The sequence below is a fragment of the Oryctolagus cuniculus genome, chromosome 18 (assembly GCF_964237555.1).
Source record: "Oryctolagus cuniculus chromosome 18, mOryCun1.1, whole genome shotgun sequence".
NCBI classification, from domain to species: domain Eukaryota; kingdom Metazoa; phylum Chordata; class Mammalia; order Lagomorpha; family Leporidae; genus Oryctolagus; species Oryctolagus cuniculus.
In genome coordinates this window covers 52,824,836-52,847,571 of record NC_091449.1, presented here as the reverse complement: position 1 = coordinate 52,847,571, position 22,736 = coordinate 52,824,836, and the positions used below count along the sequence as shown (strand labels likewise).

General features: G+C 54.0%; 1 protein-coding gene and 1 non-coding gene across 9 annotated transcripts in view; one reads left to right on the top strand and one right to left on the bottom strand.

Moving 5' to 3' along the window:
• Positions 1 to 2,105: 2,105 nt before the first annotated feature.
• The window catches only part of NQO1 (NAD(P)H quinone dehydrogenase 1), a 33,389-nt gene continuing 12,758 nt past the window's right edge, over positions 2,106 to 22,736 (top strand). The window contains exons 1-7 of one of the 8 annotated variants that reach the window (XR_011384055.1): positions 2,106 to 6,694; positions 13,612 to 13,776; positions 13,864 to 13,994; positions 15,436 to 15,549; positions 17,151 to 17,252; positions 18,050 to 18,578; positions 20,551 to 21,114. Coding sequence is in view for 2 of the 8 variants with exons in the window: in XM_002711667.5 (XP_002711713.1) it covers positions 6,688 to 6,694; positions 13,612 to 13,776; positions 13,864 to 13,994; positions 15,436 to 15,549; positions 17,151 to 17,252; positions 18,050 to 18,355 (825 nt within the window). In the remaining 6 variants the exon portion in view is untranslated. Of the gene's footprint in view, positions 6,695 to 13,611; positions 13,777 to 13,863; positions 13,995 to 15,435; positions 15,550 to 17,150; positions 17,253 to 18,049; positions 21,115 to 22,736 lie in introns of those variants that run through there. The other 7 variants (XR_011384056.1, XR_011384057.1, XR_011384059.1 and 4 more) reach the window with 7 other exon arrangements.
• Positions 19,106 to 19,241, bottom strand: LOC127491426 (small nucleolar RNA SNORA21). Its single transcript, XR_007920086.1, has one exon. It is a non-coding gene; the product is annotated as a small nucleolar RNA SNORA21 (small nucleolar RNA).

The following is a 22,736-nucleotide window of genomic DNA, read 5'->3' as shown; positions in this document are numbered from 1 at the left end:
GTCTAAGTCCTTGGGCCCTTGCACCCATGTGGGAGACCCAGAGGAAGCTCCTGGATCCTGGTTTGGGATTGGCACAGCTCTAGCCATTGTGACCATCTGGGGAGTGAACCAGTGGATGGAAGACCTCTCTCTCTCTCTCTCTCTGCCTCTCCTTCTCTGTGTAACTCTATCAAAAAATTAAAAAAAAATACTGGACAATGATGCACAATTATGTTACTGGAATATGTATTTACTATAGTTTTTCAAAAAAAGATTTTTTGAAAGGCAAAGCTAGAGAGAGAGAGGAATAGACACACACAGAGAGAGAGTTTTTTGTTTGTTTGTTTTTTAAGATTTTATTTAATTGTTCGAGAGGTAGAGTTATAGAGAGAGGTCTTCCATCCGCTGGTTCACTCCCCAAATGGCCGCAATGGCCAGAGCTGGGCTGATCCAAAGCCAGGAGCTTCCTCTAGGGTCTCCCACATGGGCACAGGGGCCCAAGGACTCAGGCCATTTTCTATTGCTATCCCAGGCCATAGCAGAGAGCTGGATTGGAAGAGGAGCATCGGGACATGAACTGTTGTCCATATGGGATGCCGGCACCACAGGCAGAGGCTTAGCTTACTATGCCAAAGTGCTGGCCCTGAGAGAGAGGTATCTTCCATCTGCTGATTCACTCCCCAAATAGGTGCATTGGCCAGGCCAAAGCCAGGAGCCAGGAACTTCCTCCAGGTCTCTCGATGGGTGCAGGGGCCCAAGGACTTCAGCCATCTCCTGCTACTTTCCCAGGTGTTTAGCTAGATGAGATGTGGAGCAGCCTGGAACTGAACCAGTACGCACATGGGGTGCCAGTGCAGCAGGCAGCGGTTTAACCTGCAGCACCACAGCGCCGCCCCCTGAACTTTTTACTATTTTAGAGTCTCCTACGTTTTCACAGCTTACTGCCCAACAGTGTGCTGTTACACCAGCAGCAACTCATCCATCCTGCATCTCTCAAAGGCATCAAGTGACCCCTCCTTTCCCAGTGTGTGAGCGCACGCTGTGACGTGTAAGTGACGCTATGATGTAGGTTAGTGCGTGCTATGAAGCATGCGTATGCATGTTGGACATGTATACACACATGCATGAAGCGCATCCTATCGTGTGTACGTGCATACTAAGTGTGTGCTATATGTGCATCAGCGCACGCTGTGAAGCACGTGTGCCTGCCTAAGTGTGTGCATGATGGATGCGTGTGTGATGAGTGCGAGTGCACGCTGTGACGTCTGTACAGTCTGAAATCAACCAACGATGCATCTCTCAGGACGCAGCCCAGCATTAAGTGATGCCTGACCGCAGTTATCATTCACTGCTTGGCCCTTTGTCATAACAGCATAAACACCAAACACTCAACCCCCAGTTTTTATATCTCCATCTTAGGAGGACAGAGGGAGAAAAGTTCGAGTTGGGGGCAGTACTAAAGTGCTCATTCTCTTCCTTCCTGACAGTGAGCCAACAGATAATGTGTAAAAATGATAAATAAAAATAACACCCCAGGGATGGCATCGTGGCGCAGCAGGTTAAGCCACCACTTGAGACACCGGTATCCCTTATCAAGTGTCAACTGCTCTACTTCCAACCCAGCTCCCTGCTAATGCACCTGGGAAGGCAGCAGAGGATGGCCCAAGTACCTGGGGCCCTGTCACCCATGGGGGAGACCTGGATGGAGTTCCAGGATCCTGGCTTCAGCCTGGCCCAGCCCCAGCTGCTGTGGCCATTTAGGGAGTAAACCAGCAGATTGGGGATCTCTCTCCCTTTCTGTCACTTTGCAGGTCAAATTAATATTTAAAAAAAAAATGGGGGCCAGCACAATGGCAAAGCAGGTAAAGCTCCTCTCATAGGGCTTACACTGCCAGTTCCCCCTCGGGCTCGGTGTCCTCAGCTTCTCCAGCCACACGGCCTCCTGTGCACAGCATTTACACACACCTCAGCCCATGGCTGAGCACACACAAACCCTCCTGCGGCAATGCCCTGCCAGCTCCTGCCGCCTCCCTTGACACCCAAGCCTCTCAAAGAGCCATCTGCATTCGTCTGTCCTCACCCCCAGCCTCCTTAACACTGTGGTCACACCTCTGCCTGGATTTTTTTTTTTTTAAGATTTATTTATTTGAAAGAATTACAGGAGAGGTAGAGAGAGAGAGAGGTCTTCCATCTGCTGGTTCACCCCCCAGATGGCCACAATGGCCAGAGCTGCGCCGATCCAAAGCCAGGAGCCAGGAGCTTCTTCTGGGTCTCCCATGTGGGTGCAGGGGCCCAAGCACTTGGGCATCCTCCACTGCTGTCCCAGGCCACAGCAGAGAGCTGGATAGGAAGAGGAGTAGCCATTTTGGGATGCTGGCACCTCAGGCCAGGGTGTTAACCCGCTGCGGCACAGCGCCGGCCCCCCTGCCTGAATTTTGAAGAAAATGTTCACTTAACTGGAAAGGCAGAGAGACAGTTTTGCTGTCTGGTTTGCTCCCCAAATGTCTGCAACAGCCACGGCAGGGGTCAGCCTGGAACTCTACCCAGGTCTCCCACGAGGGTGGAAGGGCCCAGGGACTTGAGCATCATTCTCATCACACCTCCCAGGTGGGCAGTTACAAGAAGCTGGAATCGGACACAGAGCTGGGACTTGATCCCTAGCACTCCGACATGGGATGTGGGCATCCCACCCAGTGTCTTATCCCCTCCACCAAACGGCCACCTCTGTTTGATTAAATGGCGCTGCTCGGATTCTGTCCTAGGTACACCTGTTTGCCCTGAGATGTTCTTTCTGGGCACTAACAGCTTCTTGCATGTCTCTAGCATCAATGTGCTCACTGTGGAAGTCGGGGTAACAGCAAGGAAAATAGGGGTCACTCTCCAAAGTATTGAACGGGATAGGTTCATTTATAGAGGGCAGGGCAAGGGATCCAAACCAGGATGGTGAGGCAGCCAGGGACCAGCAAGCGCGGAAAGCCACGACTGCCCGTTTCCCTGAAGGAACGAAGGGTGGGAACGCGGTTACTGGAGGAGCCCCAGGAGGACTGGAGCCATGGGAGGGGTCGAGGGACGTGGCTGCTCTGCTGAGCGTGGCAGGGAGTGAAGCGGGAGAACTCTCCTCTCTTCTCCTGTGGGTGCTTCCCCTGGCTCTGCATGTCTGGAAGCCAGAGAGCAGGAGGGCCCAGGGGTGCCACCTGCACAGTGCCCTGGGGCACGGGGTTGGGAGGGCAGCCAGGTTAGCCACACACCACCCTCTTCTCACTCTCCAGCCCCCAGCTCGGGACTCCTGCGTTTTAGGCCTTTGTCACCAGCCACGTGTGGCTATTCAAATGAATTTTAATTCCTGCTTCACTCTCTCATTGCATTGTCCACATTTCAGCTGTTCAGCAGCCACATGCAACTTGTGGCCACCTTACATGGGCAGCAGCCCCCAGGTAGTTTTTTTTTTTTTTTTTTAAGAATTGTTTTATTTGAAAGTCAGAGTTACACAGAGAGAAAAGGAGGGCAGAGAGAGAGAGAGAGAGAGAGAGAGAGAGAGGTCTTCCACCCACTGGTTCACTCCCCAAATGGCCACAATGGTCAGAGCCAGGAGTTTCTTCCGGGTCTCCCATGTAGGTGCAGGGGCCCAAAGACTTGGGCCATCTTCCACTGCTTTCTCAGGCCATAGCAGAGAGCTGGATGGGAAGAGGAGCAGCTGGGACTAGAACCGGCGCCCATATGGGGTGCCGGCACTGCAGGCGGCAGCTTTACCCACTATGCCACAGCGTCGGCCTCCCCGGGTATTGTTTTAAATTACTGCTTCTACCACTTTAAAAATGGCCCAGCTAAAAATCCCAGGTCCCCTAAGAAGGTGGGGTGACCAACAGTTCCTCTCCACTGACCTCCCATACCCTCTAGAGCAAGCTTTTAACTTTTAAATTAATGTTAAAATAGTCATTTCTTAAAATACTGTGTTTAATGGTTCTGGTGGTTACTATATTTCTAACAATCTGCTCTTTGCCTCTAAGATTTATTTATTAACAGCTTAGTGATAGAGCGAAGGACAAAGAGCCAGAGAGATCTTCCGTCTGCTGGTTCACTTCCCAAACGGCCACAATGGCCTAGGCTGGGCAAGGCCAAGGCCAGGAGATGGGAGCTGCACCCTGGTTTCCCACGAGGGGCCCAAGCACAGACCCCGACAGTGGCTTAACCTGCTAATAGCACTGACCCAGTTTTTGAAATTTCTAGTGCTTATTTTCGTCTACTTGTAAACAGAGCGACAGAGACAAAGATTTCACGCTGCTGGTTTACTCTCCAAATACCCACAGCAGCCAGGGCCGGGCCAGGTGGAAGTCAGGAGCCCAGGACTCCAGCCAGGTCTCCTATGTGGGTGGCGGAGGTCCAGGTGCTTCACCCATCATCTGCTGCCTCTCAGAACGCATCAGCAGGAAGCTGGATCGGAAGCAGAGTAGGTGGGGCTCAAACCAGCTCCTCCATATGGGATGCAGGCAAACGAAGCAGCAGCTTAACCCCCTGCACTAAAACACCCACCCTAACTCCAGCTTTTTTAAAAATACTGCGTTGAAATTAATTACTGAGTTTTCTGGCTTCTCGAATTTTGTGCTTGAAGCAAGTACCTCACACATCATCACAACCTAGTCCAAGCCTTGATTGCAAATACACTAAGTTTTCTATGTTTTCATAATATGAAGTACATTGATACTACCTAAAGTTGATAAGAAACAGAGGCAGGGTAGCTGGAGTTGTGGCACAGTGGGTTAAGCCACTGCTTGCGATGCCAGCATAACACACTGGAGCGGTGGTTCAAGTCCCAGCTGCTCCACTTCAGATGCAGCTCCCTGCTAACGTGCCTGAGAAGGCATAGGAAGATGGCCCAAGTCCTTGGGCCCCTGCGTTCACGTGAGAGACTTGGAAGAAGCTCCTGGCTTTGGCCTGGCCTAACCTTGGCTGTTGCGGGCCACTTGGAGAGTGAACCAGATGCAAGATCTCTGCCTCCTTGTAACTCTGCCGTTCAAATAAAAATTAATTTTATAAAAAATTTCAAAAACCAAAATTAAACTAGAGCAGACAACATAAATAAAGGCAGGTTCCCCATGACTCATTTCCCCTTCTGTCTTGGCTTGACTGTTATGGATTTTCACACAGTATTTTTCTTATTTTTTTATCTTGACTTTTGTCCTATGCAATTTTTTTTTTTAACAGGGTGAGTTAGACAGTGAGAGAGAGAGAAAGGTCTTCCTTTTTCATTGGTTCACCCCCCCAGTGGCCACTATGGCCGGCGCGCTGCACTGATCCGAAGGCAGGAGCCAGGTGCTTCTCCTGGTCTCCCATGGAGTGCAGGGCCCAAGCACTTGGGCCATCCTCCACTGCACTCCCGGGTCACAGCAGAGAGCTGGCCTGAAAGAGGGGCAACCAGGAAAGAATCCGGTGCCCCGACCAGGACTAGAACCCGGTGTGCCGGTGCCGCAGGTGGAGGATTAGCCTAGTGAGCCGCGGCGCCGGCCCTACGCATTTATTTTGATTTTTGGAATTATGGAGTTAAAGTATTGTCGTGATTACTGCATTTTCTTAGATTTTGCACCGGCGCAGGTGTTTGGCCTCGTCAGTAGGCGAGTTGGGATGCCCACTTCCCGTGATCAGAGTGCCGGGGCTCCATAGCAGATGGCAGCTTCCTGCTAACACAGTCCCTCGGAGGCAGCAGTGATGGGCTCTTCCCACCCAGTTCAGACATGGGCTGTTTGCAGCTCCTGGCTGCAGCCCACCTCTGTCCAGCCCCAGTCACTGTGGGTATAAAGGGCAGGGAACCAGCGTGTGGGAGCCCTGTCTCTGTCTCCTTCTTGGGCAGTCCACTCGTTGCCCTCATTTGGAGTTCTTCTGACAGCCATCACTTTAAAGAGCCATTTCCCTTCCCTCCGCCTGCCTGCTGGTCTGTCCCGTGTCCTGCAGGGTTTTGCTGTAACTGTCACTGCAGGCATTTACAAGTGTTTGCGCTGCTCTGTGCCTGGCAGCCCCTATGCGCGATCTGGTACAGAGCGAGGAAGCTTCCCATCCGCCTTTGCCCGTTCTGTGCCGCTTCCCCATGCCGGCTGGTTCCCTGCCCATGACCTCAGGTCCCAGATTCCTGGCCAGGAGGAACGGCTGCCACCTGGGGACTTGCCTGGGGAAGCGCGTTCGTCCCGTGGGCCCCAAGTGCCGAATCTGAACCATACAAAGGAAAAAATAAACATTTCCACGGGAAGCTAAAAAGTAAATACACTTCCTTGCTGCTCTCGGTCCCCCAAGTCCAGAGTCACCGTGACGCAGCAGAATCTGGGCCTACAGGAAATCCTCTGCACCCACTTTGGCCGGGGGCCCTGGCGGAAGCCTGTCCCCCAGCCCCTCGGATCCCATCCCAACCCCAGGCGGTTTCAGAGCCAGTTGCAGATTGGCTTGCCTCCTCTCTCTCCTCCCCAGCCGCAGCGGACCCCCGCTCCATCCCCAGGCTCCCCCTCCTCCCTAACTGCGCCAGGCTCTGGGCATGCGCCCCGCCCCCGCTGGCTCTCGGCATATAAAGGAGCCAGTACGCAACCAGCCAGCCCAGCTTAGGCTTAGCTGACGCTCCGCCCAGCTGGTGTCTCGCCGAGGCCAGGGGACAACCTGCGGCCCCGCCAGTCCGCGCCGGGTACTGCGTCTCCTGCATCTCCGCACGGGCAGCGCGCCCTGAGAGCCATGGCTGGTGAGTACGCAGGGCAGGACGCTTGCGTCACCCAGAGCAGGCCGTAGGGCCTTGGCTTGGAGTTTTGTTCAGACCAAGAAAGTGAAAGAGGCGAGGGGCCCGGGATGGGCCTGGCCCAGAGTCGGGAGAGGGGCAGCTTTCTTTGGCACGCTAGGGTGACAGAGTCTTCTTCATCTGAGCTTCACAAACGGGGTGAGGGCTTCAGACAGACTTGAACTTGGAGCCAAACATTTGCCTTCAAAACAGCAGGCGAAGTCAGTTAGCACAAGAGGCCAAATGCAGCCCCTGGTGGACGCCTCGCTTGGCCTGGGACTACTGCAAGCACATTGGAGGAAGTTGCTAACGCTGAAAATAGGTGGCTCCACTTTAAGGTGTGGGTCCCTGCCTGGTGGAGGGACCTGCATTGCCTGGACGGCTCTAATAGAGGGGCCTGCCTGGACTGAGCACCCCCCCCCCCCACACACACAGCACAGCTCTGCCTCTTGGTGATTTCCGGTTGCCAGAACCGAGGTCTACCTCTGAAAATGGGCGCATGCGCACACTCGGAACCGCAGCTTGCTAAGGAGGTGGGGGTGGCTATTGCCACTGCAGCTGCTCGAGCCTCAGATGAGGCTGAGCAGGGGCTAGAGGCCCGGGAGTGGCTGGCAGAGGTGCACGGAAGCAATTATTCTCGCTCACCGGGCGGCGTGGCAGCTGCTGTGTTTCCGTCCACAGTGGGCCCCCCCACACCCCCCACACCACCCCACCACACCCCCCCCCCCCCGCAACATTCCAAGACCTTCACGGGATGCCTCAGCCTGCAGGTGGTACCGAGTTCTGTATACACTATCTTTTCCTACACCTACATCCCTATAACGTTTAGCTTATAAATTAGACATACTGCAACATGAAGGTAGACAGATCTTCCATCCACTGGTTCACTCCCCAAATGCCCACAATAGCTAGGGCTGTCCCAGGCCAAAGCCAGGAGACCAGGAGCTTCATCTGGTCTCCCAAGGGTGGCAGGGGCCGTCATCTGCTGCCTCCCAGACACGCTAGCAGGAAGCTGGATGGGAAGTGCAGACTGGAACCAAGCACTCCGTCATGGGATGTGCGTGTCCTTAGGCAGCGGTTCAACCTGCTGCACCACAAGGCTCGCCCCAATGTATTTTTTTTTTTTTTGACAGGCAGAGTGGACAGTGAGAGAGAAGAGAGAGAGAGAAAGGTCTTCCTTTGCTGTTGGTTCACCCTCCAATGGCCGCCGCGGCCAGCGCACCGCGCTGATCCGAAGGCAGGAGCCAGGTGCTTCTCCTGGTCTCCCATGGGGTGCAGGGCCCAAGGACTCGGGCCATCTTCCAGTGCTTTCCCAGGCCATAGCAGAGAGCTGGATCGTTAGTGGAGCAGCCAGGACTCGAACTGGCACCCATATGGGATGCCGGCACTGCAGGCAGCGGCTTTACTCACTCCACCACAGCACTGGCCCCCACAGTGTATCTTTTAATTCCAATGTCTGTGCCTTTCTGAAGTCCATCTCATTTGTGTAAATGAAACATAAAGAGGGAGGGGTAAGGAGGGAAAAAGGGAGATTTGGATCTTGCAGAACGAGTTTTAGCTGTACCCAGCCAACCTTTAACGGAATCCGGAATCCGGGGCGTTGTTTGCAGAGGTTTGTAGCCCTGCACGCTTATCCCCGGGGGCATTGGAGTGTGACCAGGATGGGGCAGAAAGCCCGAAAGTGATTTGAGGGCTTGCTCTGCTGTTTCTACCAGGTGTTCCTTGGTGACTTATTCTCTGCCAAAGAGCTCAGGTGGATAATGTAACAGTAACAGGTACACTGTACAGTGGACAGTATCCCATAATGCCTTTCTCCACTTTTTTTTTCCTGCTATTACTTGCTACTGCATTGGTTGTCAGAGAAATCATGCAGCTTGGAAGAGCAGAGTTTTATCTGGAAGGTTACTAACAGTTCTGGGTTTCAGATTGGCCCAAAGGGGAAGGCAGAGAGGAGTGGGAGTGTCGGAGCCACAGCAGAGGGCAGAGGTCACTCTCCAGGGAACAGAATTCAGGTTCCATGAAGACCAAAGATTGGTGTGTTTTGTGCACCGATCTATCTCACGTGCCTGGAACAGTGTCTGGCGCGTAGCAGGTGCCCAGGGAACTGTGGTGGAGAGGCTGAGCAGATGGGTTCATGGGAGCATTAGCACTTCCGGGGGAGAAAGGAAAGGAGGCCAACAGGGACGTGGGGTGAGATCAAAGACCGGTGAGGGGACACAAAGACGGACTGGGAGCCGGTTTCACAGCGACGGACATCTGCCAGCAAAGCACAGTGCGTGGGGAGAGACGCGCCGAGCTGCGCTTGAACTGTTCACTTGAATTAGATACACCTCCCTCGTGACATGGTGACACACTGATGCGCAAGTGCCAGTACTGGGGTGGGTGTTGAGATGCTCACGTCCCATACTGGAGTACGTGGATTTGATTCCTGGCTCTGGCGCCCGACCCCAACTTCCTGCCAATGCAGACAGACCCCGGGAGGCAGAGGTGGGGCACCTGGCAGAGTTCCCACTTCCTGGCTTCCGCACCCTGCCCGGCCCCAGCGGAGATTCGGGGAGTGAACCAGAAGGGGGCTCCGTCAGTCTCTCAGCAAAACACCCAAAGATCAAACGAGGTGCTGAGGATAACGCCACCGGTCTTCCAAGGTGCGGCGGCACTGGCGGCCCCTTCAGAAGACGCTGGCTAATGGGCCACCCTGAGGCTCACGGCTGCCGCTGAGGAAGGTCCCTTACGTCTCGGTCATGCTGATGTCACCCAACCCTGGAGTAGCTATTTTGAGCCTCTCGGGAGGCAAATTCTGAGCTCTGTGCTGTCCCAGAACACAGCGCTGGTTAGGGGGCAGCAGAGGGAGGTGAGCCCTCTGGGTCCAGATGAGCCCATGAAAAATGACGTGAAATCGAGGGCCACAGGGTTACAACTTCGGGTGGTCCATCTCCCGAGGCCCCCCCTTATCTCCAGCAAATAAGTCTTGTTCGCTGCGAAGCAGCGTTCTGTGAGCTGCCTGATAAGACCATTTCTCTCAAGCTGTTTTAAGTCTCTGTAGTCCCGGTGCTGGGCTTTTCTGGGTTATGTTTGAGGGAAATGTACTATTCTAATCTGTGTCTGGTACTTCTACACTGTCAAGGTCACGGGCATGCCTGTTGTTGGGTAGCAAGCTCATTAGGAGTAAGCCATGGGAGGCTGGGACTGTGGCCAAGCAGGTTAAACGGCCGCCCATCAGCGCCAGCATCACCTATGGGCACCAATTCGATTCCCAGCTGCTCCACTTCCAATCCAGCTCCCTGCTAATATGCCTGGGAAAGCACTGGAAGATGGCCCAAGTGCTTGGGCCCCTGCATCCACATGGGAGACCCTGTTTAGGCTTGGTTTAGACCTCCTAATTTAGTCTTCCTGCACACTGTTGCCTTACAAAAGTGGCTTTGTAGATTCAAGTCAAGATGTAGGCCGCTATATAGATCGGGAGGGCCCCAGGTTCAAGGCTGAGCTGCAGGGGTTTACCTGGTGGGGAGCAGAGGCCCATGGCTTTCAGTCAGTACTCAAGTCTTTTCTGTACAGGGCCACTTCTATACCCCTGTATCTTCCTCGGATCGCGGGCTGTTCCCAGCGATGACAGGCAGAGTTCACCCTCCCGCCACCCTCACCGTGGCCTCTTCTAAACTACCAAATGCGCCGGAATGCTCCAGATCCCTCCCTGGCTGCACCAGATGCTGCCCCTAAGGCAAATCCCGCTCCCCTCCACTCTCAGTGCCTCTCAAACAAGGCCACCCCCGCCGCGGGGCCTCGCCAGAGACCTGCTGGTGATCCAAGAGATCAAATCTCGCTCGCTCAGGCCGGCATGGCCCCCGCTGACTTCATTGTTTCCCGCTCAGATGTTTCCATTTTCACAGGCCTTCAGTCTCTCAACAGCTGAGCAGAGCTGCCGCGGGTCAGCCAGCAGCCACCTGCGGCTGTGTGGGGCTCGGTGCACAGCCAGGGCCCCGAGGGCCACGTGGCCACAGCATGAGCCTGGATGTCCAGGAAAAGGGGCGGGGCAAGGGGGCATGGAAAAGTGAGTGAGTGTGGCGATTTCCAAAGAAAGAGGTTTCAACAAAAATCCCACCATTTCCTCTGTCTCCAGTAGCCTGACAACTCTAGTGCTGATCCAACCAAGCAGCCCTGGTTACGGAACTTTGAGGGACCCTGTGCCCACCCCAGGCCCAGGTGCAACTGTGGGCGCCTGGCCCAGCACCCCAGCCCCAGGGCGGCCTGCTGGCTCAGAGGTTCCAGCCGAAGCCTCTCTGATGCCCTTGGTATCAAATCTTCGTATTTTACTCCACGGGATTCCTCTGTAGGGAAGATATTGATGAAGAAGTAAGGGGTAGGAGCGGGGTAGGAGGAAGAGGAGGAGTCCCCTTGACTGAGCACCTACTGTGTGCCAGGCATTATGCTAACCCGCTTAGTGAAAGTCTCCAGTGTTCCCAACAACCTTAGGAAGCAGGTGTTCAGTGTCTTCACGCTACCAGCAATAGCAGGGCGATCGCTCTGATCTCAAAGTCCGTTCTACAGCTCCGTTTCTGCAGCTTTCAGAGAACTGCCCCTCCCAGGGGTGTGGGAGGCTGTGAGCAGGGTCACAGGCTCCCCAGGAGTGGATGGAGGCTGGGCTCAGCCTGCTGACTTGTGGCACAACTAGCTCACTGACCTTAGATTGGTGCTCTCGGGATCTGGAGGGAGCCCAGGGGTGCCCAGGGGAGGGAAACCATCAGGCTGTGGGCAAAGCAGGAGCAGAGAGCAGTCCCGCCTGGAAAGCTCCCCCAGCTCTGCAGGGGTGAAGCGTGCAGGTGCGAGAAGCAACAGCTGGGTCCCAGGGGGCTCCGGCCTGTGCTACCTCTTCCTGAGTCAGCTCAGGCCATTGCGGCCATTTGGGGAGTGAACCAGTGGAAGGAAGGCCTCTGTCCTCTCTCTCTAACTCTGCCTTTCAAATAAAATAAATTAATCTTAAGAAAGAAAAAAAAAAAAAAAAAAGAGCAAGCTGTGGAGGTCCAGCCCAGCTGGTTTCCTTGTTTACCGAGTCAGGAAATCCCTGTAACACTGATGAGAAGTCCACAGAAGGAAGGCGACAGAGCAGGAGTCCCTCAGACACTGAGAGCAACGCAAAGGTCATTGGCAACGGAGCCACCAGGACTTCAGCCCCCGGCGTGGATGCACTGAGAGGAAGCAGGGTGTGAGTTTGGTGAAGCCAGCCTCCCCCTTTCCCAGCCTGCCACAGCGCAGAAGTCACTTCAGTGGCATTTCGGGCATCAGCCAGTACAAACGCCACTGACTCTCAAAGAGGCTGGGACCGGGGCCCAAGCCTGTCAAACCTGCACTTGGCCTGAGCCTGGGGCCCCTGCACCAGGGGGGCCAGGGATGCAAGCAGGAGGGGCCCGGGGCCCACGCGGCCGCTTGCACAAATCTTAGTTACCTGGAGCTCTTCCAACAGGACCGAGCCGTCCAGGTAGCCTCCCTCCCAGGGCAGGACGTCCCAGGAGCAGTGGCTGGGTCATCCCCCTTCTCCGGCCCTTCCCCACACAGCTGCGCACTGTGGCTTGCATTTGGGTCGGAGTTACCCCAGCTGCCTACTCACCGTGTGGGCACTGCTTAGCTCTCGGGCGCCTCCGGGTTCTCCCGCATCGGGGTGGGACCCCGCGTGTCCCAGCCCCACCGAGCGGTGTCTCAGAGCACCCACATTGAGGCCGTTTGTTAAGGACGGCAGTTTATCCGTCACAGCTCTGGAGAGTGGGCAGCTCCGGGTCAAGGCTCCCAGGGGTTCCGCTCTGCAGAGAGGCAGGTGGGACGGTGAGCCGGCGCACACCTAATGCAGCCGCCGCTGGGGGCGCCTTGAGCACGTTAGTGAGGAGCGAGGCTCATGGCCTCATGGCCTTGCCAGGGCCCCTCCTCCTGACAGTAAATACCTTGGCAACACCTGAGCTGCCACAGGGACGTGCCCAGCACAGGTGGTCCCGGTGCTGGGAGAAGACCACGGCCCGTGCTGTGGCTGCGCAGTGAAGCTCCGGGCCTGGCCTCCGCATCCACTTGGGCAGCCCAGAGAGAGCCCCCCCCCACCGCGCTTGTCCCCTCTCCTGTGGTGGCCCCTCATGCCAGTCTACATACAGGCGTATGCACATCCCTCCCTTCCTTTTAAATAAAAATAGATTGACCTACGCTTGCGCTTGCGTCTTGTTAATAATGTGTCGAGGAGACCCTCCTGGGTTTCTTGCTAATGGCTTATTATCCTGTCCTGTGGATGTAGCCACAATTGATTAAAATGGTCCCCATAAACAACCATCTCACTTATGCCAATCAAGAGTGGTGTGGGATGCAATCCTTGCGCCCGTATCCTGATGCCTTTACTCTGTAGGGCACACTCCCCCAAACTGCAACGATGGAGCAAAGCTGAATGTGCCTTGAACAGCGTTTAAAAAGATTTATTCATTAGGCCAGTGCTGTGGGTAAAGCTGCCACCTGCAGCGCCGGCATCCCATATGGCCGCCGGTTCAAGACCTGGTTGCTCCCCTTCCAATCCAGTTCTCTGCTATGGCCTGGGAAAGCAGTAGAAGATGGCCCAAGACCTTGGGCCCCTGCAGCTGCATGGGAGACCCTGGAGGAAGCTCCTAGCTCCTGGCTTTGGATCGGTGCAGCTCCAGCTGTTGCAGCCAATTGGGGAGTGAACCTGTGGAAGGAAGACCTCTCTCTCTCTGCCTCTGCCTCTCTGTCACTCTGCCTTTCAAATATATATATATATGTATATATGTATATATAAATAAATAAACCCTCTGAAATCCAAAACACTTCTGGCTCCAAGCGTTTTGGATACGGGCCACTCGGCAGGTAATGGCCTTGGTCCATGTGCCTGTGTCTGTCCACAGTCAGGAAAGCACTGATCGTCCTGGCCCATGCCGAGAGGACGTCCTTCAACTATGCCATGAAGGAGGCCGCCGTGGAGGCCTTGAAGAGGACAGGCTGGGGGGTGGCCGAGTCGGACCTGTACGCCATGAACTTCAACCCCGTCCTTTCCAGGAAGGACATCACAGGTGCGAGCCCTGCCTCCCCTGCACTTCTTGGGGGCCGTCCTTGCCCGCGGGTGCCTGGGCCTCAGCCTCTCTTTCCCCTGTGTGCAGGCAAGCTGAAGGACCCCGAGAACTTCCAGTACCCTGCCGAGTCCACTCTGGCTTACAAGGAAGGCCGGCTGAGCCCGGACATCGTGGCCGAGCAGAAGAAGCTGGAGGCCGCAGACCTGGTGATATTTCAGGTAGGGGAGGACGGGACAGCAGACGGGGTGTCGGGGACAGCGAGTTCTCCGTAGGCTCGCCCTGTCAACGGATGAGCCCTGGCCTCCTGGGAAAGTCACTCCCCACCACCGTCTGCAAACAGGGCCGGTGGCGTCAAGGCGCGGGATCCCGCAGGTTTGCAGGTGTGTTGCTCCTCGCGTGCACAAGAACACCTGCAAAGGAGCACGTGGAGGTCTCGAGCTCTTCCCCCAGGTGCCTGACCTCCCTGTCCAGCGGGGGCTCCTGCTGGATGCTCAGGGTGTGTGCAGAGCTGGTGGGGCGAAGCCGGGGACGCTGGCTTCCGGGCTGTGGGACCACGGCCCTCGTCCTCCCGCTGTGGAACTCTGTGTGCTCGTCAGCGTCCTGCCTCCCCGTGCTGGGCTGCAGGCAGCGCCTTTGCTGTCGCCAGCTCCACCGACCAGGGACTGTCATGACCCTGGAGGTCCGCGACGAGGGGCTACAGGCTGTTCCTTCAGCTGCAGAGCGACCTGTCCTTAAAGTCCTCTATTCTGCCTCCTCGCCCCCGGCCTGTGGTGCCCCACGGGACGCCTGCTGGATCCCCATTTTCAACAGCTTCTTACCCTGGTGTAGCCATGGCAGCAGCAGCTCTGTCCTCTTGCCAGAATCAGTGCGTTTCAAAGTGGGAAAGGACCTTGGTGTTCTTCACACGTGGCCGCTGTCTGATGTACACGCTTGCTTCCCTGTCAGTACAGCTGTGCAGGTGGTACACGGCTAAGCCGCGCCGCACGCAAGGGCAGTGGAGGCACTGCAGACTCTGTGTACTCTGACAGCTTCCTAGCAGGTGGCAGGAAAAGGCTCATCCTGGCAAAGTCATTGCACCGTGATCGTCTTTCCACATGAAAATAAAATGTTGGCCGGCGCCGCAGCTCACTAGGCTAATACTCCGCCTGCGGCGCCGGCACCCCAGGTTCTAGTCCCAGTTGCTGCTCTTCCAGTCCAGCTCTCTGCTGTGGCCTGTGAAGGCAGTGGAGGATGGCCCAAGTGCTTGGGCCCTGCACCCCATGGGAGACCAGGAGAAGCACCTGGCTCCTGCCTTTGGATCGGTGCAGTGCGCCGGCCGCAGTGCGCCGGCTGTAGCGGCCATTTGGGGGTGAACCAATGGAAGGAAGACCTTTCTCTCCATCTCTCTCTCTCACTGTCTAACTCTGCCTGTCAAATAAGTTTAAAAAAAGAAATGTGCAGTCCCGCGAAGCCACCTGCTTGTGCTTCTGAGTTCTGTCCACTGTAAATGCAAGTCAGACCGTTTCCTCTTCAGTGAGTTCGTTCCTCCTAAAGGGCTGGACAAAGGCCCGGAGAAGGGAGCTCCCCTGCCGTGACGTCATGGGCAGCAGCCCAGCACCCTGCTCCGCCGTCTGAGCTGGGCGCCCCGGATCTGACCTCCGTGCTGTCTCTGTGCCACAGTTCCCGCTGCAGTGGTTTGGAGTCCCTGCCATTCTGAAGGGCTGGTACGAGCGAGTGCTCATCGGGGAGTTCGCCTACACGTACGCCTCCATGTATGACAAGGGGCCCTTCCGGGTAGGTGGACGACGCCGTGTTCTCCAGGGGTGGGTTCTGGGTAGATTCTGTTCGGGGCACAGCTTTGAGCATGAATAGGTACTAAAGGCGAGGCTCTGGGTCCTTTGAGAGAGAGGCATGATCAAGGTTTTTGGATGACATGATTGGCATTTGGTCTGAAGTACCCCAGGAACAACAAGCAGGGAGAGGGGATAGATAAAATTAGAACGGCAGGCAGTGTGGCGCGGTGGCTAAAGTTGCTCCATGGGATGCCCACGTCGCATCTCGGAGTGCCTGGTTCGAGTCCCAGCTCCTCTGCTTCCAATCCAGCTTCCTGCTAATGCACACCCCGGGAGGCAGCAGGTGATGGCCCAACTCCTTGGGTTTCTGCCACCTGTGGGAGACCCAGATTGAGTTCTGGGCTACCTGGCCCAGACCTAACTGCTGAGGGTGTGGGGGAAGTGCAGCAGAGGATGATATCTGTGTCTGCCTTTCAAGTGGAATGTTTACGAATACGAGAGTGGCAGAACACTGAGAGGTGGAGCTGGCTGACGGATGTGTCATTGCACTACTTTCTCCTCTTTGTGTGTGTTTGAAATTTTCCATATTAAAAGAAAATCTTTGGGTTTTTTTTGAGCCCTAAATATTGTACATGAAAGCTTTTCAGACCTCTTATTTTATTTTATTTATTTTTTATTTTCTTGACAGAGTGGACAGTGAGAGAGACAGAGAGAAAGGTCTTCCTTTGCCGTTGGTTCACCCTCCAATGGCCACCGCGGCCGGCGCGCTGCGCTGATCCGAAGGCTTCTCCTGGTCTCCCATGCAGGTGCAGGGCCCAAGCACTTGGGCCATCCTCCACTGCACTCCCGAGCCACAGCAGAGAGCTGGCCTGGAAGAGGGGCAACCAGGACAGAATCCGGCGCCCCGACCAGGACTAGAACCCGGTGTGTCAGTGCCGCAGGTGGAGGATTAGCCTAGTGAGCCGCGGCACCGGCTGACCTCTTATTTTATTTTTAAAAGATTTATTTTATTTATGTGAAAGGCAGAGTGACAGAGAAAAAGGAAGACAGAGAGAGAAAGAAATTTCCATCCCGCTGGTTCACTCCCCAGATGGCTGCCGCGGCCGGGGCTGGACTGGCCCAGGAGCCAGGAGCTCCATCTAGGTGGTAAGGACTCTGGCACTTGCTAGGTCCGTTAGCGGGACTCAGCACAGCGGGGACTACTCCATCTGGAGCTTAGACAGGGGGCGCCACAGGCCAGCGCCCCTCTTATGCAGGTCTTACCCTCAGCCATGTCCAGAAGCAGTGGGGAAAGGCGGAAACACACCGCACACAGCTAATCCAGCTCAGCAGCCGGCAGCCGCACTGCTGTTGGTTACTGCGCCAGCCGTGACTGACTGGCCTGAGCGGGAGTGTGGCAGCCTTGGCGTGCCCGGGCTCCTGTCTGTGGACCACGTGGGCTGCTGCTTGTGCAGGCTCTTCCTGTGCAGCTCAGGGGGCTCCAGCGGGAAGGGAAGCAGCAGATCCGGAGGCCTGGTGCGCTGCCCTCCGTGGGCTGTCCCGTTAGCGCCCTGTCCCCGGGAGACGCGAGTGCCGTGAATGACGCTGGTATTTCCTTTGTAGAAGAAGAAGGCTCTGCTTTCCATCACCATGGGAGGCAGCGGCTCCATGTACTCTCTCCAGGGTATCCACGGGGACATGAATATCATTCTCTGGCCAATTCAGGTACGCGGTTCAGCAGAGTTCATTAACTGGGCTTTCTGTGGGGTCTCAAGTCTCCAGACAGCGGCCCGAACACCACAGTGAGGGTGCTGATGGAGGCAGGGTCACGAGGCAGAGCCACAGGGGGCTGCCTGTCTGTCTCCCCAGGCCCCCGCCGTTACAGCCTACACACATGGGCGCACGTGGGCAAGGGCTCCCGCAGGTGAGCCTCGCTCTGTGCAGCCTCAGGCCCTGCTTCTCTGGACGCTGGCCTGACGTCACTCTCCAGTCTTCCAGGCCTTCTCCAACTGGCCAAGACGGTCTCACGGGTTCTCTTAGGACCCAAGACAACTTCAGAAACAGTGGTCGAATCCAGCCAGTTGGTAGAGACGCATAAAACTGCAGTCTGGGGTGGGCTTTCTGGTGGGCGCTCAAGATAATCTTTCTGAAGGAAGGAAGAGGCTGGCGGGAAGCATCATTTCTGAGGACTTGTTAAGGAGCGGAGAGGCAGCGAAATGCGCATCTGTGAGCCTTGGCACGAGGCCCTCCCTGGGCGCTTTTGGCAGAGAATCCAGGCTGGCACAGATTCAAGGTTTTCTCAGTTGCAGAAGCGCCCAGCTGAATAGACTCAAACAGGCAACAGCCAGGTAGAGAGGGCAGGAGGAGAGAGGACACAGCCGTGAGCTGACCCCCAGAGAGCCGAGGCTGCCTCACTGGAGTCTTGTTGGGAAGCCCCGCCCTTGAACTCCTGTTGCTTGTCCGCAAGCCCAGCGACGTGGGGTTGATTCTGTGACTTACCCCTGCGCTTTGTGTCTCCCCAGAGTGGCATTCTGCACTTCTGTGGATTCCAAGTCCTGGAACCTCAGCTCACATACAGCATCGGGCACACTCCAGAGGACGCCCGGATCCAGATCCTGCAGCGATGGAAGGAGCGCCTGGAGAGTATTTGGGATGAGACTCCTCTGTATTTTCCTCCAAGCAGCCTTTTTGACCTAAACGTCCAGGCAGGGTTCTTAATGAAAAAAGAGGTGCAAGATGAGCAGAAAAACAAGGCAGTTGGCCTCTCTGTGGGCCATCACTTGGGCAAATCCATCCCAACTGACAACCAGATCAAAGCCAGAAAATAAGATCTCTAAGATTTGATCAGGCCTCCCTACTTGCTTCAGTGCTTCTGATTGGGGTTTTCTTATCCCATGAGAAATGAGTAGCAGGGGCTGGTGCTGGCACAGCAGGTTAAAGCTCTGGCCTGAAGTGCCAGCATCCCATGTGGACACTGGTGTGAGTCCCGGCTGCTCCACTTCAGTTCCAGCCCTCTGCTATGGCCTGGGAAAGCAGTGGATGACGACCCAAGTGCTTGGGCCCTTGCACCTACGTGGGGGGCCCAGAGGAAGCTCCTGGCTCCTGGCTTCGGATTGGCTTAGCTCCGGCCTCTGCAACCATTTGGGGAGTGAACCAGTAGAGGGAGACCTCTCTCTCTACCTCTCTATGTAACTGTCTTTCAAATAAATAAATCTTTCAAATAAATAAATCTTTAACAAAAATGACTAGGAGAAGTAACATCCTCTATTCACATTTTGCAGCACTTTAATTTTATTGCTAAATGAAACATGATTAGGTTGTTGTCATGACATAGAAACAAAATCTGATTAGGCTCAAGAGGCCATTTTAGGACATATGTCAGGGAAAGGCATGAAGGACGCTAGAAGGTATTCTTTAGGGTCATCCATAAGTTTAATTTTTTTTCTATGTTAAGATACAAGCAAAACTTCCTTTTTTAACAAGGTAGGCAGCTCCACCAGTGTTAACATTTCCCAAATGCTTCCAAGTCTCTCCAGCTCTGCTCCCAGCCCCCGTGGTTTGTCCCCAACAGTGGAACATCTTGTCACACCACCGATTGAAGCAAAACAGCACAACATGCTGCCGCTTCACCCGAAAGCGGTGCTTTTGGCTCTGCCAATTCTGGACGGCTCGATGGGTCATTAGCAAAGGCCCACTGAGTGCTTTTAAAAGGGGGGACATAAGTTTAATTTTTTAAAAATTAAACTTTATCTGAGAGGCAGAATGTGAGATCGCCTATCCGCTGGGTCACTGCCCAGATGCCTACATCAGCCAGGACTGGGCTGGGCTGCAGTCCATGCTGGAAATCAATCCAAGTCTCTCACTCGGGAGGAGGAGCCCAACCCCTTGAGCAGTCCTCTCCCGCTGCCTTCTGGCACCCATGCTGGCAGGAAGCTGCGCCAGGAATTGAACCCGGGTAGTACTCCAATAGGAGTTGCCCTGGATTCTTTGTTTTTAGGGCTAAATTTTTAGGACTAACTCTGGCTAGAGAGCATCCAATTCTCCGATGACCTATTTTAATTACCTCTCTGTGGTTTATGGCAGAAGGGAATTGCTCAAAGAAATGACGGAATCCATCAGACCTAAGGGACTTGTTTGGTCGTTAGTAATCTAATGCTTGTTTGTGAAACATATTTGTTTCAATTACTACCCAGTGACTAATATTCCTGATATGAGGATTACTCTAACTTCAGCTTGCCTTGTTTGTATAGAGCTCACACAGATCCCCTGAAATGAATAACTACGATCTCTTTACCTCACTTCAATCTTTTTAAATAAGAGATTCATTTATTTTATTTATTTGAAAGGCATTGAGAGAGGGAATCATCTTTCTGCTAGGTCACTTAGCAAATGCCTACAACAGCGGAGGCAGGTCAAGCTGAAGCCAAGAGCCAGGAACTCCACCTGGATCTCCCATGTGGGTTGCAAGAACCCAAGTACTAGCGCCATCATCTGCTTCCTCCCAGGCACGTTAGCAGGAAGCTGTATCAGAAGTGCGGAGTAGCTGGGACATGAGCCAGGCACTCCAAAATGGGATGTGGGCATCACAAGTGGCGGCTTAACCCACTGAGTCACAATGCCCACCCCTCAATTTTCTAATTGCCGGAGTAAGCCAACATATCTACACCCTACAAGTGCTACATGAATTCAGGAAAAGCAACCTTAAATATTTAAAGTTTTCCCCCTAAACTAACCTTATTTGTGAGCTATACAAACTTCTGAAAGGCTGTTTTCTGTATTATTGCTAAACTGACGACTTTGCTTTGAAGGCTGTATTTTGGCCTCAGAATTTTAGGATGAAATTCTAAGCCCAGAGTTTTAGTAACTTTAAAAAAATTTTTTTTTAAATTTTTTTTTTGACAGGCAGAGTTAGACAGTGAGAGAGAGAGAGAGAGAGACGAGAGAAAGGTCTTCCTTCCGTTGGTTCACCCCCCAAGTGGCTGCTACGGCCAGCGTGCTGCGCCGATCCAAAGCCAGGAGCCAGGTGCTTCCTCCTGGTCTCCCATGCGGGTGCAGGGCCCAAGCACTTGGGCCATCTTCCACTGCCTTCCCGGGCCACAGCAGAGAGCTGGACTGGAAGAGGGGCAACCAGGACAGGATCCGGCGCCCCAACCAGGACTAGAACCCAGGGTGCCGGCACCACAGGCGGAGGATTAGCCTAGTGAGCCATGGTGCCAGCCGAGTTTTAGTAACTTTGAACAATTTTGTCATAGCATTCTGATTTTTGTTTAAATTCTTGAAGTACCTCTTTTCACACTGTTGGTCTAATAATCCAAATAGAATGTAAGACTGCCCTCTTGTGGTGCATGCATGCAAAAAAGTAAGAGAAATGTTGCTAAGCAAGGTTCCTGCAAACCGCAAACAGCTCACAGGAGAACCTCATTCACAGATGCTGGCTGCTGGCTGGCACTGGCTCTCTTCTCTAAACAATATCCACGGTAGCAGATGGCTGGGTGTTCCGGTCTGAAAATGTTTTTGTTGTCTTCTTCATGGTGATTTTGTATAAATTTCTGAAAGTTTCAAATTAAATAAACAAAATCTAAATAAATATAGGACCATGCTCATTGGTATCAGTGACACTAGTGACATCAGCATTCGGGCAAAAGCAGAATCTGCTGGAAGATGGGATCAGAGAATTAAGTATTAAATTACAGGCCACAGACCCACAGGTATATGGTTCGAGAACTTGCTCAACAGGGCTGCTTTACACTGAATGGTAATGGGACAACCTATTCAGATCCTCCCACAAACTTAAAATAGAGCCAGGAAAGGGGTGGGCAGTTGGTGCACTGCATAGGATGCCACTTGGGTTACCCACATCCTACACTGAAGTGCCTTGGTTTGAGTCTTGCTACACTTGGACCTCCAGCTTCCTGTAGGTCCATGGGAGGCGGCAGTAATGGTTCAACATGCCTGCCACCCACATAGGAAACCTGGATTGAGTTCCTGGCTCCTGGCTTGGGCATTTGGGGGAGTAAATCAGAAGATGGGACATCTCTGTCTTTGCCTTGCAAATTTGAGAGCCAGAGAATAGAGCAGTATAGAAATCAAGAAAAATGTGGGGCCGGCGCTGTGGCACAGCGGGTTAATGCCCTGGCCTGAAGCGCCGGCATCTCATATGGGCGCCGGTTCAAGTCTCGGCTGCTCCTCTTCCCATCCAGCTCTCTGCTATTATTGAAGAAGCTCCTGGCTCCTGATCGGTGCAGTTCTGGCAGTTGCGGCCAATTGGGGAGTGAACCATCGGATGGAAGACCTTTCTCTCCCTCTCTCTCTCTCTCTCCTTTCTCTGTGTAACTCTGACTTTCAAATAAATAAATAAATAAATCTTTTAAAAAAATCAAGAAAAACGTAAATGTAAATGCCCTCAGGACAATACGTATGCCCTGATTTATCCAATCACTGGGCCTGGAAGTTGGACTGGGAATACAATGAAGAAAGCCAAGTACCTGCCCTCATAGCACTTAGATTTTAATGTAAATGTGATAAGAGACAAGCTAACTTACTTATCTGAAAGTCCAGATTAGAGATGAGCTTCCATCTGCTGATTCATCCCCCAGATGGCTTCAGTGGTCCAGGCTAGGCAGGCCAAAGCCTGGAGCCAGGAGCTTCTTCAGTGTCTTCCACAAGCACTTGCGCCATCTCCTGCTGCTTTTCCCAGGCACATTAGCAGGGAGCTGGATCAGAAGTGGAGCAGCCGGGACTCCAACTGGCACCCATATGGGTTGCTGGCACTGGAGGCAGTTTCCCAGCTAGGTCACGCTGGCCCCTCCGTGAACTTTTTGAAGCCCCCTTATGTATGGTATTTTAAGTGACTATTCATTTAGGGGTATGCATGGGATGTCAAAAATTGCCACTGTTTCTTAGTCAATAGTCTCTATCTGATAAAGTATAAGCATCCTATCGAAACCAGCATCTCAAGATGAGTGCTCTGCATAGCAGCTAACACACCACTTGGGACACTCACATCCCTCATCAGAGTGTCTGGGTTCGAGTCCTGGCTCTGCTTCTGGTTCCAGTTTTCTGCTAATGTGAACCCTGGGAGGAAGCAGGTGATAGCCCAAGTAGTTCGGTCATTGCCACCCACATGGTAGACCTGGGTTGAGTTTCTGGCTCCCGGCTTTTGCCTAGCCTTGCCCACACTCTGTCTTTCAAGTAAATAAAAAGTAACAC